Source organism: Ranitomeya imitator, chromosome 3, assembly GCF_032444005.1.
Source record: "Ranitomeya imitator isolate aRanImi1 chromosome 3, aRanImi1.pri, whole genome shotgun sequence".
Taxonomy (NCBI): Eukaryota; Metazoa; Chordata; class Amphibia; order Anura; family Dendrobatidae; genus Ranitomeya; species Ranitomeya imitator.
This window is the reverse complement of record NC_091284.1, coordinates 510,833,288-510,851,745: the sequence shown is the minus strand read 5'-3', so window position 1 is coordinate 510,851,745 and position 18,458 is coordinate 510,833,288. Positions and strand designations below refer to the sequence as shown.

The 18,458-nt window shown below is 41.2% G+C and overlaps 1 protein-coding gene across 3 annotated transcripts in view; it reads right to left on the bottom strand.

The window, feature by feature from the left end:
* Positions 1-18,458, bottom strand: part of SENP7 (SUMO specific peptidase 7) — a 177,379-nt gene that overhangs the window by 32,833 nt on the left and 126,088 nt on the right. For all 3 annotated transcript variants that reach the window (XM_069757698.1, XM_069757699.1, XM_069757700.1), the window contains 3 exons: positions 14,549-14,589; positions 10,679-10,716; positions 5,960-6,028 (listed from right to left, as the gene is read on the bottom strand). In XM_069757698.1, coding sequence (XP_069613799.1) covers positions 5,960-6,028; positions 10,679-10,716; positions 14,549-14,589 — 148 coding nt within the window. The remainder of the gene's footprint in view (positions 1-5,959; positions 6,029-10,678; positions 10,717-14,548; positions 14,590-18,458) is intronic.

The following is an 18,458-nucleotide window of genomic DNA, read 5'->3' as shown; positions in this document are numbered from 1 at the left end:
TGTTCATACATGTTTTAACGGGGAAGGGGGGGAGTAGGGGAGTAATTTGAAATATGTAAACATGTCTATTTTTGACAAAATTGCACTGGTTTGTTAATTTGAATACTATTAATAAAAAATGTATCTGATTTAAAAAAGAGGTGTTGCATGTAGTATCAGGGCTCCCAACAAAGGAGGACTACACCGATCCCTCACCCACCTCCTCTTACTGTGACATTCAATTGAAAGCTTGTTAATGATGTTCCAGAGCCCGTTACCTCTTTCCTGGCTGATTGCTGCTGTTTCAAGCTACAAATTGTACTGTAGGTGAATTGAGACCACTTTCCTGGTGTCTGTCCCTTAACCCCTTCGCGACATGCGCCGTACTAGTACTGCGCTGCCGGCACTGCATTAGTGCCAGCAGCAGTACTAGTACGGCGCACCGATCACCGCGGTCTCGCGCTGAGCGCCGCGGTGATCGGGTGCGGGGGTCAGCTGTATATGACAGCTGACACCCCGCAGCAATGCCCACGATCGGCGCTATCGCCGATCGCGGGCATTTAACCCCTCTGATGCCGCTGTCAGTAGTGACAGCGGCATAGAGGGGGATCGCGCAGGGACGGGGGCTCCCTGCGCTCTCCCACCGGAGCAACGCAATGAGATCGCGTTGCTCCGGTGACCCGGAAGGAGTCCCCGGATCCAAGATGGCCGCCGGACTCCTTCCGGGTCATGAAGTGACCTGGCTAGCCGGCGCCTGCTGAGAGCAGGCGCTGGAAAGCCAGCTAAACTGCATGTCAGATCGTTGATCTGACAGTGTGCTATGCACAGTGTCAGATCAACGATCTGATCTAATACAGAGATGTCCCACCCTGGGACAATGTTAGAAAGTTAAAAAAAAAAAAATAGAATGTGTAAAAAAAAATAAAAAAAAATCCCCCCCCCCCCCAAAAAAAAAAAAACATTTCCCAATAAATCCATTTATTTATGTAAAAAAAAAAAAAAACAATAAATGTACACATATTTGGTATCGCCGCGTCCGTAACGACCCGCTCTATAAAACTGTCCCACTAGTTAACCCCTTCAGTGAACACCGCAAAAAAAAAAAAAAAAAAACAAGGCAAAAAACAACGCTTTATTATCATACAGGCGAACAAAAAGTGGAATAACACGCGATCAAAACGACTGATATAAATAACCATGGTACCGCTGAAAACGTCATCTTGTCCCGCAAAAAAAAAGCCGCCATACAGCATCATCAGCAGAAAAATAAAAAAGTTATAGCTCTCAGAATAATGCGATGCAAAAACAATTATTTTTTTATATAAAATAGTTTTTATTGTGTAAAAGCGCCAAAACATAAAAGAAATTACATAAATGAGGTATCGCTGTAATCGTACTGACCCGAAGAATAAAACTGCTTTATCCATTTTACCACACGTGGAACGGTATAAATGCCCCCCCTAAAAGAAATTCAGGAATTGCTGGTTTTTGTTCATTCCGCCTCCCAAAAATCGGAATAAAAAGCGATCAAAAAATGTCATCTGCCCGAAAATGTTACCAATAAAAACGTCAACTCGTCCCGCAAAAAACAAGACCTCATATGACTCTGTGGGCCAAAATATGGATAAATTATAGCTCTCAAAATGTGGTGATGCAAAAACTATTTTTTGCAATAAAAAGCGTCTTTTAGTGTGTGACAGCTGCCAATCATAAAAATCCGCCAAAAAAACGCTATAAAAGTAAATCAAACCCCCCTTCATCACCCCCTTAGTTAGGGAAAAATAATAAAATGTAAAAAAAATGTATTTATTTCCATTTTCCCATTAGGGCTAGGGTTAGGGCTAGGGTTAGGGCTAGGGTTAGGGCTAGGGCTAGGGTTAGGGTTAGGGCTAGGGTTAGGGTTGGGGTTAGGGTTTCAGTTATAATTGGGGGTTTCCACTGTTTAGGCACATCAGGGGCTCTCCAAACACGACATGGCGTCCGATCTCAATTCCAGCCAATTCTGCTTTGAAAAAGTAAAACAGGGCTCCTTCCCTTCCGAGTTCTCCTGTGTGCCCAAACAGTGGTTCCCCCCAACATATGGGGTATCAGCGTTCTCAGGACAAGTTGGACAACAACTTTTGGGGTCCAATTTGTCCTGTTACCCTTGGGAAAATAAAAACATAGGGGATAAAATATCCTTTTCGTGGAAAAAAAAATATTTTTTATTTTCACGGCTCTGCGTTATAAACTGTAGTGAAACACTTGTTGGTTCAAAGCTCTCACAACACATCTAGATAAGTTCCTTGGGGGGTCTAGTTTCCAATATGGGGTCACTTGTGGGGGGTTTCTACTGTTTAGGTACATCAGGGGCTCTGCAAATGCAACATGACGCCTGCAGACCAATCCATCTAAGTCTGCATTTCAAATGGCGCTCCTTCCCTTCCGAGCTCTGCCGTGCACCCAAACAGTGGTTCCCCCCAACATATGGGGTATCAGCGATCTCAGGACAAGTTGGACAACAACTTTTGGGGTCCAATTTGTCCTGTTACCCTTGGGAAAACAAAAACATAGGGGATAAAATATAATTTTCGTGGAAAAAAAAATATTTTTTATTTTCACGGCTCTGCGTTATAAACTGTAGTGAAACACTTGTTGGTTCAAAGCTCTCACAACACATCTAGATAAGTTCCTTGGGGGGTCTAGTTTCCAATATGGGGTCACTTGTGGTGGGTTTCTACTGTTTAGGTACATCAGGGGCTCTGCAAATGCAACATGACACCTGCAGTCCATTCCATCTAAGTCTGCATTTCAAACGGTGCTCCTTCCCTTCCGAGCTCTGCCATGCACTCAAACGGTGGTTCCCCCCCACATGTGGGGTATCAGCGTACTCAGGACAAATTGGACAATAACATTTGTGGTCCAATTTCTCCTGTTACCCTTGGGAAAAAAAAATTGCGGGCTAAAACATCATTTTGTGGAAAGAAATAATGATTTTTTAATTTTCACAATGCTACATTCTAAACTTTAGTGAAACAATTGGGGGTTAAAAGTGCTCACCACACATCTAGATAAGTTCCTTAGGGGGTCTTCTTTCCAAAATGGGGTCACTTGTGGGGGGTTTCCACTGTTAAGGCACGTCAGGGGCTCTCCAAATGCGACATGGCATCCGATCTCAATTCCAGCCAATTTTGCATTGAAAAGTCAAATGGCACTCCTTCCCTTCCGAGCTCTGCCATGCGCTCAAACAGTGGTTTATCCCCATATATGAAGTATCGACGTACTCAGGACAAATTGCACAACAACTTTTGGGGTCCAATTTATCCTTTTACCCTTGGGAAAATAAAACATTTTGGGCAAAAAGATCATTTTTTGTGAAAATTAATAAAAAAATTTTTTTTACGGCTCTACATTATAAACTTCTGTGAAGCACTTGGAGGTTCAAAGTGCTCACCACACATCTAGATTAGTTCCTTAGGGGGTCTACTTTCCAAAATGGTGTCACTTGTGGGGGTTTCCACTGTTTAGGCACATCAGGGGCTCTCCAATCGTGACATGGGCTCCGATCTCAATTCCAGCAAATCTTGCATTGAAAAGTCAAATGGCGCTCCTTCCCTTCTGAGCTCTGCCATGTGCCCAAACAGTGGTTTACCCCCACATATGGGGTATCGGCGTACTCAGGACAAATTGTACAACGAATTTTGTGGTCCAATTTCTCCTGTTACCCTTGGTAAAATGAAACAAATTGGACCTGAAGTAAAAATTTTGTGAAAAAAAAGTTAAATGTTCAATTTTTTTAAACATTCAAAAAATTCCTGTGAAGCACCTGAAGGGTTAATAAACTTTTTGAATGTGGTTTTGAGTACCTTGAGGGGTGCAGTTTTTAGAATGGTGTCACTTTTGGGCATTTTCTGTCATATAGACCCCTCAAAGTCACTTCAAGTGTGAGGTGGTCCGTAAAAAAATGGTTTTGCAAATTTTGTTGCAAAAATGAGAAATCGCTGGTCAACTTTTAACCCTTATAACGTCCTAACAAAAAAAGTTATGTTTCCAAAATTGTGCTGATGTAAAGCAGACATGTGGGAAATGTTGTTTATTAACTATATTATGTGATATAACTCTCTAATTTAAGGGCATAAAAACTAAGAGTTTGAAAATTGCTAAATTTTCATAATTTCCGACAAATTTTTGTTTTTTTCACAAATAAATGCAAGTCATATCGAAGAAGTTTTACCACTATCATGAAGTACAATATGTCACGAGAAAACAGTGTCAGAATCACCAGGATCCGTTGAAGCGTTTCAGAGTTATGACCTCATAAAGTGACAGTGGTCAGAATTGTAAAAATTGGCCCTGTCACTTAGGTGAAAACAGGCTTTGGGGTGAAGGGGTTAATTGATGTGTTTTGGCAGCATTTGGGGCCATTATAAGGTGTTGTGCAATTGTTTTTGGTTATGTTCGGCGAATATTCGACGAATTAATTGGCAAATATGGCGACCGTAATTTGGCTAGATTTTGTGCTATGCATCTCATGTGTTTTTTCATAGATTTCACGAGCCATTATGCTATTCACATTTCATGTATCACACATTCCCTTGCTTTAGTACAATTGAGTGCAGCCATTCATCTATTTGCTATGTTTTTTGGTTATGCACAAGTTCAGACTAGTTCGCTGTTCAGTCAGTTTACCATTACTTGCTACGTAATCCGAACCAAACATTGAAATATTCGCTCATCTCTACCTGTCGTAGGGTGCTCAAATACCCAGCATGTCAATTCATACTAAGTATTTTCCCCTGTTGAGATTAATAGGAAAGTTAAAATCTAAAACAAACACAGATTTTGATGCAGATGTGCTGCAAAACCCACAACTCATGAAAAAAAGATTGTGAAGTAAAAAAGTAATGATTTATATTTTTGGTATTTCATCCCATGTGATCTGTGCAGCCTTTGTTGGGCTGTAGCGGTCACGAGACAAGATGTTATCAGAAAATAAAGGAGCGTGTGAGGGAACCATAGAAGCATCAGGGAGGAAAATGTTATTTCACTTTTCAATCCACATAAAGCCGAGAAGCATAATGGACCGACCAGACCACGGGTGCTCGGCCTACACACGATTGTTTTCTTCGTGACATGAATAATGTGTTGGAAACATGTGGCTGAAAAGATGCTACAGAAACACATCTAGAAATGACACAATTGTGAACGTTTACATTTTGGCATATCATTGCGACATTGTGAGGGATATGTCCTAAGATTTTCTTACTGACTCAAATGTAATCCACATTCCGTCTTACTAAAGCGAATAAATATTAACAGATTTTGAAATCCAAAAATTACCCACTGACCCAATGACCTCCACTTTAAAAGGGGTTGTCCAGTGAAAACAAATTATCACCTATTCACAAGATAGGTGATAACTTCTTGATCGGTGACGGTCCTGCCACTGGGAAAAGAACTGGAAACTCATCTCTCTCTTTTAGAATGGTGTTGCAACTACTGTTCCATTTATGTTCTATGGGTCTGCCGAACACGGCCCTTGGCTTTTAATGAGTGGACTGGCAGTCAGATGCCCGACGTTCTGTGCAGTATTGTAAAGAGAATAAAAGTTCCTAGTTGTGGATAAAAAATTTCACGATCTGCTGATTCGTACTGGTCCAATCAGTCGGACACCCACGGATCCTTTGGATAGTTGATAACTTGTTTTCATTTAACAACTCCTTTAAGGGCCTGGCTACATTACATCTTCAGTCTAAATGTTTTAAGTCTTACAGATTAATTTTAAATAATTCAAGCAAGTTTTGAGTTGCAATAGAAATAGTTCCTGAAAATGCCAGCTATTCATACAAGTCTAATGTGATGTCTAAAGAAGTAAGATGGTGGATGTGTGGAAGGGAAGTAGTTTTCTGGCCATTTAATTGTATAACTGCATTGCGTTACTGCCTGCTTTGAAAACAATTGTTAGAGAGGAAAATAAAAATAAAATATTCAAGGCACTTACTCTCGTAAAACTTGTACAGTAGTTTGTACCGATCCAGTTTTTAGAGAATCGAAGATGAGAAGACATGATCTGTGTGAAAGATATATACTGTATGTCACATCTGCATTCTTATTACACAAGTACACTGATATTACAATCCATTCAATGGGTTACTCCCACTTTATCAAATGATCACCACTTCGGTAGTCCATTGCTGCTGAACCAGAACAATGAAATCCTCTTACCTGTTACATTCCTGGCACTTCCTATGATTAATAAGGCACCGTAACGTTATTAAAAGAAAGAAATGTCCAGCTTCACCGAGTCCGTAAAAAAGCGCTTTCTTTATTCACAAACTTTAAACATGGAGGATACAGACTTCAGCACAACCATATGGGTAAGAATCTCAACGCGTTTCTGGAGACTAGGCTCCCTTAATCCTGATTAAGGGAGCCTAGTCTCCAGAAACGCGTTGAGATTCTTACCCATATGGTTGTGCTGAAGTCTGTATCCTCCATGTTTAAAGTTTGTGAATAAAGAAAACGCTTTTTTACGGACTCGGTGAAGCTGGACATTTCTTTCTTTTTTTGGATCTTGTACGCCTGGACACAGCGGGTCCGTGCTCCCGAGGTTTGGTTGCTGCATCACGGGTGAGCTGGTTTATGTTCCTTCTTACACCGTAACGTCATTACATTGCGCACAATGCGTGCATGACTTTGCAGGGTCCTAATATCAGAAGAGGAGGAGGAATGCCTCAGGTAGTGGGAGATTTGCAATATTTCCTCCACCGTCCGTAATCCTGCAAATCTTATTGCTTAACAAGTACCTATCCTATAGCTCCAACCACTGGAATGTCCAATGGTGTCAAATGGAGCATGCAGTGCCACCACTCCATTCATTGCCCAAAGGACTGACAGACAGCCGAGCGATGTACTCGAATATTTTCAGCAGTGCAATAGGCAACAAATGGAGCAGTTGTGTATATGAGGTCTTGTCTACACTCTAATAGGGCATTTCGGAGTCCCATTCTAGATGAAGTCCCAGTAGTCGATGCCACGTCATTGTTAATAAGGTGGGGAGGGAGAACACCAGAATGGAATTATCAGACAGTTGTCTGTCAAATCTGCTTGGCTTAAATAGATAGTTCACTACACAACCCCTTCTGAATCACTATGTTTCCCCCAGAACCACTTATGGCTCTCATGAGACCCCTGCTGCCAATCAGCACTGGCTTCATTCTCTTCTCCAACAGATATAATTGACATCTGAAGGAAGTGAGAGATGTAACTGCTCTCACTTTCCCCCAGATACCTTGATTTTCTAAAAGGTGTGGAGAGTGAAGTAAGGCCAGTGGAGGCACTGCTGTAATGGACCCGGCACCAGAGGTGAGTTAAAGTGTTATTATTTTACAAGGGGGAACCTAGGGATTCAGAAAGCTTTGTCTGAATAGTGGAGGGGTGGTCCAAAGGCAAAGTCATTTTGCTCCTAACTCCATTTTTGATGCCATAACATAAGCTGCTTTCTAATATACTTGCTGCACTGTGTAACAGCTATTGTAGTTTTTTCCATCCTTATTCTGTGAAGAATATTCATTTGAGTATCCCAGTGCATATTGGGATACTCAAAGAATCATCAGGGGGTCACTGTCACAGCCCCCTCCCTGAAATGAAGTGTCATCAGTGACGCTTGTTTCAGGGGTGGTACTGTTCCTGCTGCCTCCCACTTGCAATGTGCGTGGCGTGCTGTCGCCCGTGTGCGCTCGGTTATCTAGGGGGGAAAAAATACAATAGTTAAAAAGTGTAGTTAGGCAACAGTAGGGAATTTTTAAAGTAAGTATATTAGAAAATTGCTTATATTATAGTATCAAACAGGGAGTTAGGAGCAAAATGACAGCCTTTGGACCACCCCTTTAACACTACATCATCAAGTGTGGTAAATAATGGAAAAATACCATATCATAAGGTGCACTTTGAAGTTCCAAACGTGAGAAAAGGTTGGATACTGGAGATGTTTCTAAGATGCAGGTAACATGAGTGAGTGATTGGATATATGGAATAAAGGAAAGTTGTGTGTCAAATACGACCCCAGGACAGCAAGGGAGCTACTTGGGAGTTATGGTTGAACCACCAAAGGCAACTGCAAAATCAGGTAGAAGTCAGTTACTAGACTAGAGGGAAGAAACACAAAAGTTTAGTTTTGGAGAGATTCATTTTCTTATAGCGTGAGGACATGAGGTTACAGTCAATCCCTAAAATTTTGCATTAAGGTGGGGATAATGTCAGGAGAAGATGTGTATAATTGGGTGTCATCAGCATAGAGATGATACTGGAACCCAAATCTTCTAATGGTTAGTCAAATAGGGGCAGTGTATAGAGAGAAGAGGAGGGGGCCCAGGACTGAGCCCTGAGGAACCCCGATAGAGTAAGATTAAAGGCGTAAGAGCCGGCAAAAGATGTAGAAAAGGAGAGATCAGGTAGGTAGTATGAGAACTAAGAGAAAATGATGTCCTTGAGGCAGACAGAGGAGCATAATGAGGAGGAGCTGGTGATACACAGTGTCAAATGCAGAGGACAGATACAAGTGAATCAGCAGGGAATAGTGGCCATTAGATTTTGCTGTTTGGAGACTTTAGTGCAGGCAGTTTCAATAGTGTGACAAAATAAGGAATATACAGTGGGGCAAAAAAGTATTTAGTCAGTCAGCAATAGTGCAAGTTCCACCACTTAAAAAGATGAGAGGCGTCTGTAATTTACATCATAGGTAGACCTCAACTATGGGAGACAAACTGAGAAAAAAAAATCCAGAAAATCACATTGTCTGTTTTTTTAACATTTTATTTGCATATTATGGTGGAAAATAAGTATTTGGTCAGAAACAAACAATCAAGATTTCTGGCTCTCACAGACCTGTAACTTCTTCTTTAAGAGTCTCCTCTGTCCTCCACTCATTACCTGTAGTAATGGCACCTGTTTAAACTTGTTATCAGTATAAAAAGACACCTGTGCACACCCTCAAACAGTCTGACTCCAAACTCCACTATGGTGAAGACCAAAGAGCTGTCAAAGGACACCAGAAACAAAATTGTAGCCCTGCACCAGGCTGGGAAGACTGAATCTGCAATAGCCAACCAGCTTGGAGTGAAGAAATCAACAGTGGGAGCAATAATTAGAAAATGGAAGACATACAAGACCACTGATAATCTCCCTCGATCTGGGGCTCCACGCAAAATCCCACCCCGTGGGGTCAGAATGATCACAAGAACGGTGAGCAAAAATCCCAGAACCACGTGGGGGGACCTAGTGAATGAACTGCAGAGAGCTGGGACCAATGTAACAAGGCCTACCATCAGTAACACACTACGCCACCATGGACTCAGATCCTGCAGTGCCAGACGTGTCCCACTGCTTAAGCCAGTACATGTCCGGGCCCGTCTGAAGTTTGCTAGAGAGCATTTGGATGATCCAGAGGAGTTTTGGGAGAATGTCCTATGGTCTGATGAAACCAAACTGGAACTGTATGGTAGAAACACAACTTGTCATGTTTGGAGGAAAAAGAATACTGAGTTGCATCCATCAAACACCATACCTACTGTAAAGCATGGTGGTGGAAACATCATGCTTTGGGGCTGTTTCTCTGCAAAGGGGCCAGGACGACTGATCCGGGTACATGAAAGAATGAATGGGGCCATGTATCGTGAGATTTTGAGTGCAAACCTCCTTCCATCAGCAAGGGCATTGAAGATGAAACGTGGCTGGGTCTTTCAACATGACAATGATCCAAAGCACACCGCCAGGGCAACGAAGGAGTGGCTTCGTAAGAAGCATTTCAAGGTCCTGGAGTGGCCTAGCCAGTCTCCAGATCTCAACCCTATAGAAAACCTTTGGAGGGAGTTGAAAGTCCGTGTTGCCAAGCGAAAAGCCAAAAACATCACTGCTCTAGAGGAGATCTGCATGGAGGAATGGGCCAACATACCAACAACAGTGTGTGGCAACCTTGTGAAGACTTACAGAAAACGTTTGACCTCTGTCATTGCCAACAAAGGATATATTACAAACTATTGAGATGAAATTTTGTTTCTGACCAAATACTTATTTTCCACCATAATATGCAAATAAAATGTTAAAAAAACAGACAATGAGATTTTCTGGATTTTTTTTTCTCAGTTTGTCTCCCATAGTTGAGGTCTACCTATGATGTAAATTACAGACGCCTCTCATCTTTTTAAGTGGTGGAACTTGCACTATTGCTGACTGACTAAATACTTTTTTGCCCCACTGTATAAGAAAAATGTGAATTTCTCTGGAGTAATACATCAGATCACAGATATAATTTATTCCCACTTTCTATAACCTGTATTGCCATATAGACTGTTTAGGAAGGTTGATCCTACTGACACATTCGTTTTCAGAACTCTTGAGAAAAAAAAAAAACAATCAAAAGAAACATGATTTAGGTAGGATCACACTTAAGATGACTAATAAATTACTGTATAAACTTCTGAACATGACCTGAAATTATCATCACCATATGGTGAAAGGGGATTAGGCAAGTCATGAATCTTCTTGTCTTTGTTAATATTAACCATGTCTCTTTCAATCATAGGCAAAAAAGGCTTAGTTTAACATGGTCAAAACAGCAATTAAAAAGAATGTTTCATAAATCAACTTTTTTAATCCATGTAAAAAAATGTCTAGTTCAGACAAAACTGTACATATATGTAAGTTAGCAGAATTACTTTACCTTTTACAGAGTTTACCAAGGTCCTTGTCTTTGTGTTTCTGACAAGAAAACCCCCCACAAAACATTAAAGAGTTATTCTCGAAATCATAGTATTATCATAGTGTACGAATACATATACTCTGTTGTACTAATTTAACTTATTGTTAAATATGAGACAATTTGCACATATCACCCCAAAGTATTTTCCTCTGGGCTCCATTGATTCTCCAGTTGACATTGAAAGCTTTCTGGTACAGTTCTAGTGACCCCGGTCGAACCGCACGGTGCATCAACTCTAAGCGGGTTACCTGACAGCATAGTTGTGCTTTGAGACTTGTCTAGAACTGAGCTTCTATGGTTAGGGATGCTGGAAATGACAAGCACTTCCAGTATGGGTATGAAAGGAGAGGTGTACTGCACAATCTACTGCAGAATGGGGCTCTGTGTAGAGGGGCCAAAAAGGTATACTGCAGGATGGGTCTATATACAGGGTCTGAAAGGAAATATATACTATAGGATGGGATTCTGTATACAGAGGCTGAGATTATTTGAGTTGCATTTATAGTCTGCTGCTAAAAAAAATATTTAGAATTGAGAGCCCTCAGAGGTTGATACCTTTTAATGGCTAACTGAAAAGATGGTAACAAATTGCAAGCTTTCAAGACTACTCAGGTCTCTTCATCAGGCTAGACTAAAAGAAATTCTGAAGAATCACATATTTATGCCCCACACAGCCTAGAAAAATGCCATAGTGATGTGAAAAATATTTAGAATTGAGAGTCCTCAGTGGTTGATACCTTTTAATGGCTAACTGAAAAGATGGTAACAAATTGCAAGCTTTCAAGACTACACAGGTCTCTTCATCAGGCAAAGACTAAATGAAATTCTGAAGAATCACATATTTATGCACAACATAGCACAGAAAAAAAAGAAAGAAAAACCATGGATAAGACAGGTGACATGAAGCAGAATTACCATGAGTGATAAACAGTTACGTCCATAAATATTGGGCCAGTTCTTAGATAAGGATTGTTTTATTGTCCTCTGATTAGGGTCTCTGTTATCTAAGAACTGGCCTTATCTAAGAACTGGCCCAATATTTATGGACATAACTGTTTATCACTCATGGTAATTCTGCTTCATGTCACCTGTCTTATCCATGGTTTTTCCTTTTTTTTTTCTGTGCTATGTTGTGCATAAATATGTGATTCTTCAGAATTTCTTTTAGTCTTCGCCTGATGAAGAGACCTGTGTAGTCTCGAAAGCTTGCAATTTGTTACCATCTTTTCAGTTAGCCATTAAAAGGTATCAACCACTGAGGACTCTCAATTCTAAATATTTTTCTATCTACTGGCTAACACGGTACCAAGATATACATCTTTCCTGTATCATAGTGATGTGATTTAGAATTTCCATTATGTGAGTGATAAACAGTTATGTTCATAAATATTGAAACAGTTCATAGATAAGGAGTGTGAATGTTTTATGGTCCTCTGAATGGGTCTGGTTATGTGTTATGATGACCCCACAAGGTCTGATGAGCAAAATCCTTAATTGATGTAAAAAGACATAAATCCATGCGACATTCATTCCTGCACTGAGAGTGTCAAAGGTCGTCTTCAGCTTATATTCCCAGACTCTTCTGTCTCTCTGAGATTTGAAGTTTCTGCCCTGTCTCCCCTACATACAGACCCCCAGTTGGACATTTAGTACAAATAGTTAAGCATACCACATGTACACGTCCTGATGTGAATTGGTGATCATCTTGTCCGTGTTCATTATAAATGGACAGGTTTTACATTTTTTCTGGTTGCAAGTAAAGGTTCCTGCAGCTGTTGGAGAGGACAGGGAGCTTCTGACAATGATACTTCTTAGATTTGGGGGCTGCCTAAAACACAGTAGTGGGGGGTCTGGAAAAATGGATTGTAAGCGGGCATCTTTCTGTAGCAAAGGTTGTAAACTCCGTGCAGCTCCCCTTAGCACCTCCAGATTTGGACTGCAGATGACTACTAGAGGCACCCGATTATTTTCTTCTTTAGCTTTGAAATGTAGCAGGTCATTCCTTGATATTCCATTTGCTCTTGTAATTTGGTTTTGAATTGTTCTTGGATGGTAGCCCTGATTCAAAAATGTCTTTCTGAGGCGACCATTCAGAGGGCCATAAAACATTCACACTCTTTATCTATAAACTGTTCCAATATTAATGGACATAACTGTTTATCACCCACATAATGGTAATTCTGCTTCATGTCACCTGTCTTTATCTATGGCATTTTTCTGTGCTGTGTTGTGCATAAATAGGTGATTCTTCAGAATTTCTATTAGTCTATATCTGATGAAGAGACCGGAGTAGTCTCGACAGCTTTCGATTTATTACCATCTTTTCAGTTAGCCATTAAAAAGGTATCAACCACTGAGGACTCTCAATTCTAAATATTTTTCTGCTCTGTTGATAAATATGACAGAAAATCTTCTGCCATATGCATTAATGCAGCAGCATTTGCAGTTTTGCAAAACTGATCATTCAGCAGCAGGCAAAAAACACAATTCAACTAATCTCGACTCTTCACTACTGTTGTGGAGAGTTCAGCTCTACTAGAACCAACTAACAATGATGTAACACCACACTGCAGATGTACTGATGTAGATGGCAAAAGATTAAAATCGGTCAAGCAGGGTACTGCTGAGAGTGCACAGAAGCATAAAGTGAATTCTACACTTAGACTATCTTGATAACTTAGAAATTTGGGGCTTGTCAGGAGCACACAAGAGGGGGGTTTGCAGCAACAAGGGCTGTTTGGAAATATAGAATGAGCAGATAAGATCATGCACAGAGAAGCAGAGTAAAGACACAAACATACAATAAAAAAAACTTTATGTTGGGTTTAATCTGTATTAAAAATAAGCATACATTTATTGTGCTTTGTGAATAACCTGTTAAGCATACCAAGCCTTTTTTAGAACTATCCTCAATCACGAACGTACAATATGACATACATTCATACATACTCTACAGTTGTGCTCAAAAGTTTACATACCCCAGATTAATTTTTGCTTTCTTGGCTTTTTTCAGAGAATATGAATGATAGCATCAAAACACTTTTCCACTCATGGTCAGTGGTTGGGTGAAGCCATTTATTGTCAAATGACAATTGTCAAAACAACACAAAACATCCAAATGACCCTGATCAAAAGTTTACATACCTTGGTGACTCGGGCCTGATAACATGCTCAGAAGTTGACACAAATGGGTTTGAATGGCTACTAAAGGTAACATCCTCACCTGTGACATTGTAATCAGTGTGTGTGCATAAAAGCAGAGTGAGTTTCTGGGATCCAGACAGACTCTTGCATCTTTCATCTAGCCACTGACGTTTCTGGATTGTGAGTCAATGGATCTATGGGAAAAGGTAGTTGAACTGTGTAAAACAGGAAAGAGATGTATTTGTCTATATTTGCCCCGTATTCACATGTAAAGCGCCATGGAATAAATGGCGCTATAAAAATGTATAATAATAATAATAAAATAATAATAAATAACAAATGGAAAATCAGGAGGTCTGTAAAAACAAAACGACGGTCAGGTAGACCAACAAAAACAACTGTCAGGAAAATTGTTTGGGATGCAAAGAAAAACCCACAAATAACATCAACCACTAACCATGAGTGGAGAAAAAGTTTTGGCGTTATTAATTTTCTCCGAAAAAAGGCCAAGAAAGGAAAAATTCTGCTAGGCTATGTAAACTATTGAGCACAACTGTACTTCCATCTGGTCATATAGTGGTAAAGCAAATGCGGTCGCGCAATGGCACTCAATGAAATTTGCTGAAATATTAAAGCACATTTCTTGTGCTGAATTTGGCAAGACAGTAAAAACAAAATAAAACTTACAGAATGTTTTGGGTCGCAGCTTGGTTCCAAACTAGTAGATTCTAAAACATAAGAAAATGACATACTAAGTTGCACTTTGCCAACAACTGCAAGGTATACAGTACATGCCTTAAAAAACAGGCAGGTAGATGGATCCGCTTTCTCAGATAACTCTAAGGGTACCGTCACACTAAGCGACGCTGCAGCGATACCGACAACGATGTTGATCGCTGCAGCGTCGCTGTTTGGTCGCTGGAGAGCTGTCACACAGACAGCTCTCCAGCAACCAACGATCCCGAGGTCCCCGGGTAACAAGGGTAAACATCAGGTTACTAAGGGTAAACATCGGGTTACTAAGCGCAGGGCTGCGCTTAGTAACCCGATGTTTACCCTGGTTACCATTGTAAATGTAAAAAAACAAACACTACATACTTACATTCCCGGTGTCTGGTCAGGTCCCTCGCTTTCAGCTTCCCGCACTGACTGAGCGCCGGCCGTAAAGCACAGTGGTGACGTCACCGCTGTGCTGTACTTTACGGCTGGCCGGCGCTCACCAGTCAGTGCTGGAAGCTGAAGGCGAGGGACCTGACCAGACACCGGAATGTAAGTATGTAGTGTTTGTTTTTTTACATTTACAACGGTAACCAGGGTAAACATCGGGTTACTAAGCGCGGCCCTGCGCTTAGTAACCCGATATTTACCCTGGTTACCAGTGAAGACATCGCTGAATCGGCGTCACACACGCCGATTCAGCGATGTCAGCGGGAGATCCAGCGACAAAATAAAGTGCTGGACTTTCCCCAGCGACCAACGATCTCCCAGCAGGGGCCTGATCGTTGGTCGCTGTCACACATAACGATTTTGTTAACGATATCGATGCTACGTCACAAAAAGCAATGATATCGTTACCGATATCGTTATGTGTGACGGTACCTTTAATGTTAGTCTTTACAAATAGCTTAAAGGGTTGTTACATCATAGATATTGGAAGCATGTCATAGTATGTACAGTCTGTAAACAGTAGCTACTGAAAGTATAGAAATCATTTTAATACATTGATACCATGCTGGCATGTTTGCCAAAACACATCAACCCTTTCCTGACATTGCAATTTTCCATTTTTGTTCTTTCCACCTCTTTTGCAAAAGCCATAACAATTTATCTTAATATATTGAAATAGTCATATGAGGGTTTTTTTTGCAAGACAAGTTGTTGTTTTGAATAGCACCATTTATTTTATTACATAGTGCACTGAAAAACGAGAAAAAAATTCCAAGTACATTGATATTGCAGAAAAAAAAAACTAAATTCCACAATCACCTTTTGGGTTTCATTTTTACAGTATTCATGGTTTAGTAAAAATGACTTGTGAATATGATTCTCCTGGTCACGAAGAAGATACGAGATACTTGGCTATCCAAATAACGTAGCAAATTATTATTTTCATCCCTAAGACATGAGCCTTCATCTGACATGGCTTGCAACAAGAGAAATAGGATGTATGGGATAGGGCAGTGATGGCGAACCTATGGCAAGCATGCCACGGGGGGCAAGCAGAGCCCTCTCTGTGGGCACGCATGCCAGGCCTGCCTCCGCACACACTCCACTCAATTCCCATGTTCAAATGTAGTTGCGCCTTTTGGACGCTAATACATTCAAACCAGGTGCAGGGAACCTGTGGCCCGCAGGCAAGTCCCCGGAGTCTGCAATGCTCGGGCCGCAGCCGTATCCTGCCAGATGCTGGCCCTTTAACCCCTAAGTGCACGGTACACAGCGTTCATTACAGAATGCTGCCTGCACATGAATGATGAAGTCATCGGGGTGGGCAGGGTTAGAGCCCAATGTGCTCCCGTCCTCCTTTCCCGAAAGAGGAGCTGCTGCCAGAGAGTCCTGAGCGATCTCTGTGAAGCCAACTCTGTACCTGTGTGCTGGTCATTTCTGGGCCCGCAGCTCTGTGCCTTTCTGCTGGTGATCTGTGCCCCTCAACTAGTGTGTGTGTGTGTGTGTGTGTGTGTGTGTTTTGCAGAGGGTGTGTGTGTGTAAGGGGGAGTATTTTGAAGGTCTTCTGTGATGTGATGTTAAATTTCCGTATTGGCACTTTCTGATAAAAAAGTGGGTATTGGGTTGCCGTTTCGGCTCTTGGACACTAAAAGGTTTGTTATCACTGGAATAGGGTATCCGCGCAGTGGAGTGGCGAACCGAATCGCATGGAGCTAGGCGCTTCCTGTTGCAATCCCTGTCAGATGAAGGCCCATGTCTTAGGGCCAAAACGTCACTGACTCACTAATTGGATTGGCTGAATAAGGATTTGCTACATTATTTGAAGTGCCAAGTATCTCTTAACTTCTTCATGTACAAGGGGTGTAACCCTTCTTAAGCACTCAATCTTTTCCTTCAAGAGTGCCGTATACCTACTACTATATTGTAAGATTACAGCAATACCTAAACATGCAAGTTGTTTTTTAGAGGGGTGAAAAAGCATTTGGAAATTTATTTAAAAATATTACAATGTTTTGCTAATGTTGCCATTTTCTGACCCATGATGTTTACATTTTACATTTGATGGAGCTTGTTTTTTATCGAACGACCTAATGTTTTTTATTGATACCAGTTTGGGGTGGATATGTTTTGATAGGTTCTATCACAGCGATCAAAATAAAAAAAATAATAAATAAATCCCAGCTCCTTTATCACCCCCATAGGTAGGGACAATAATAAAATAAAGAAAATATATTTACTTTTATTTTTCCACTTGAGTTAGGGTTAGAACTAAGGTTAGGGATAGAACTAGGGTTAGGGTTAGAATTAGGGTTAGAACTAGGGTTTGGGTTAGAATCAGGGTTGCAATTAGGGTTAGGGTTGCAATTAGGGTTAGGGTTGCAATTAGGGTTAGGGGTAGGATTATGGGTAAAATTAGGGTTAGGGGTAGGGTTATGGGTAAAATTAGGGTTAGAGTTTCAAAACAACCGCGTGGAAATGCTGCGTTGTTTGGATTCCGCAGCGTTTTACACCTGTTCCTCAATAGGAATAGGTGAAATCCACACAAAAACACTGGAAATCCGTGGTAAATCCTCAGGTAAAACGCACTGCGTTTTACCTGCGGATTTTTCAAAAACTGTGCAGAAAAATTCTCACAAGAATCCGCAACCTGGGCACATAGACTTAGGGTTAGGGTTGGAATTAGAGTTAGGGTTGGAAATAGGGTTAGGGTTGGAAATAGGGTTAAGATTAGGGTTAGGGGCGTGTTGGGATTAGGGTTAGGCTTGTGGTTAGGGTTATGGCTAGGGTTGGGATTAGGGTTAGGGGTGTGTTAGAGCTGTGGTTAGGGTTGGGATTAGGGTAAGGCTACTTTCACACTTCCGTCTTTTCAGATCCGTTGCAATGCGTCATTTTGGGAAAAAAAATGGATCCTGCAAATGTGCCCGCAGGATCAGTTTTTTTCCCCATAGACTTATATTAGCGACGGATAGCCACACGTCACATCCGTCGTGCGACGGATCCGTCGTGTTTTGGCAGACCATCATCTGGAAAAAAACGCTCAATGTAACATTTTTTTGTCTGTCGAAAAAACGTACAGCGACGGATCCTGCGGCGTCCGTCGTTGGCTAGAATGGAAGCCTATGGGCACAGGATCCGTTGCTGTCCGTCAAATGATGGAATCCAGCAAAAGATGCCGTTTTTTTACACTGAGCATGCCTGGAAGGATTTCTATTCCTTTAATTTAACCCATTTTTCCTGCAGCTGCTGCATCGACGGATCCGTAAAAAAACAGGATGCAGTGCATCCGTTTTTTACAATCTGCACAGGATCCGTCTTTTCAACACTTTGACAGATTGTGACGGATTCTAAAAGACGGAAGTGTGAAAGTAGCCTTAGGATGTGTTGGGGTTAGGGGTGTGTTAGGGTTGTGATTAGGGTTATGGCTAGAGTT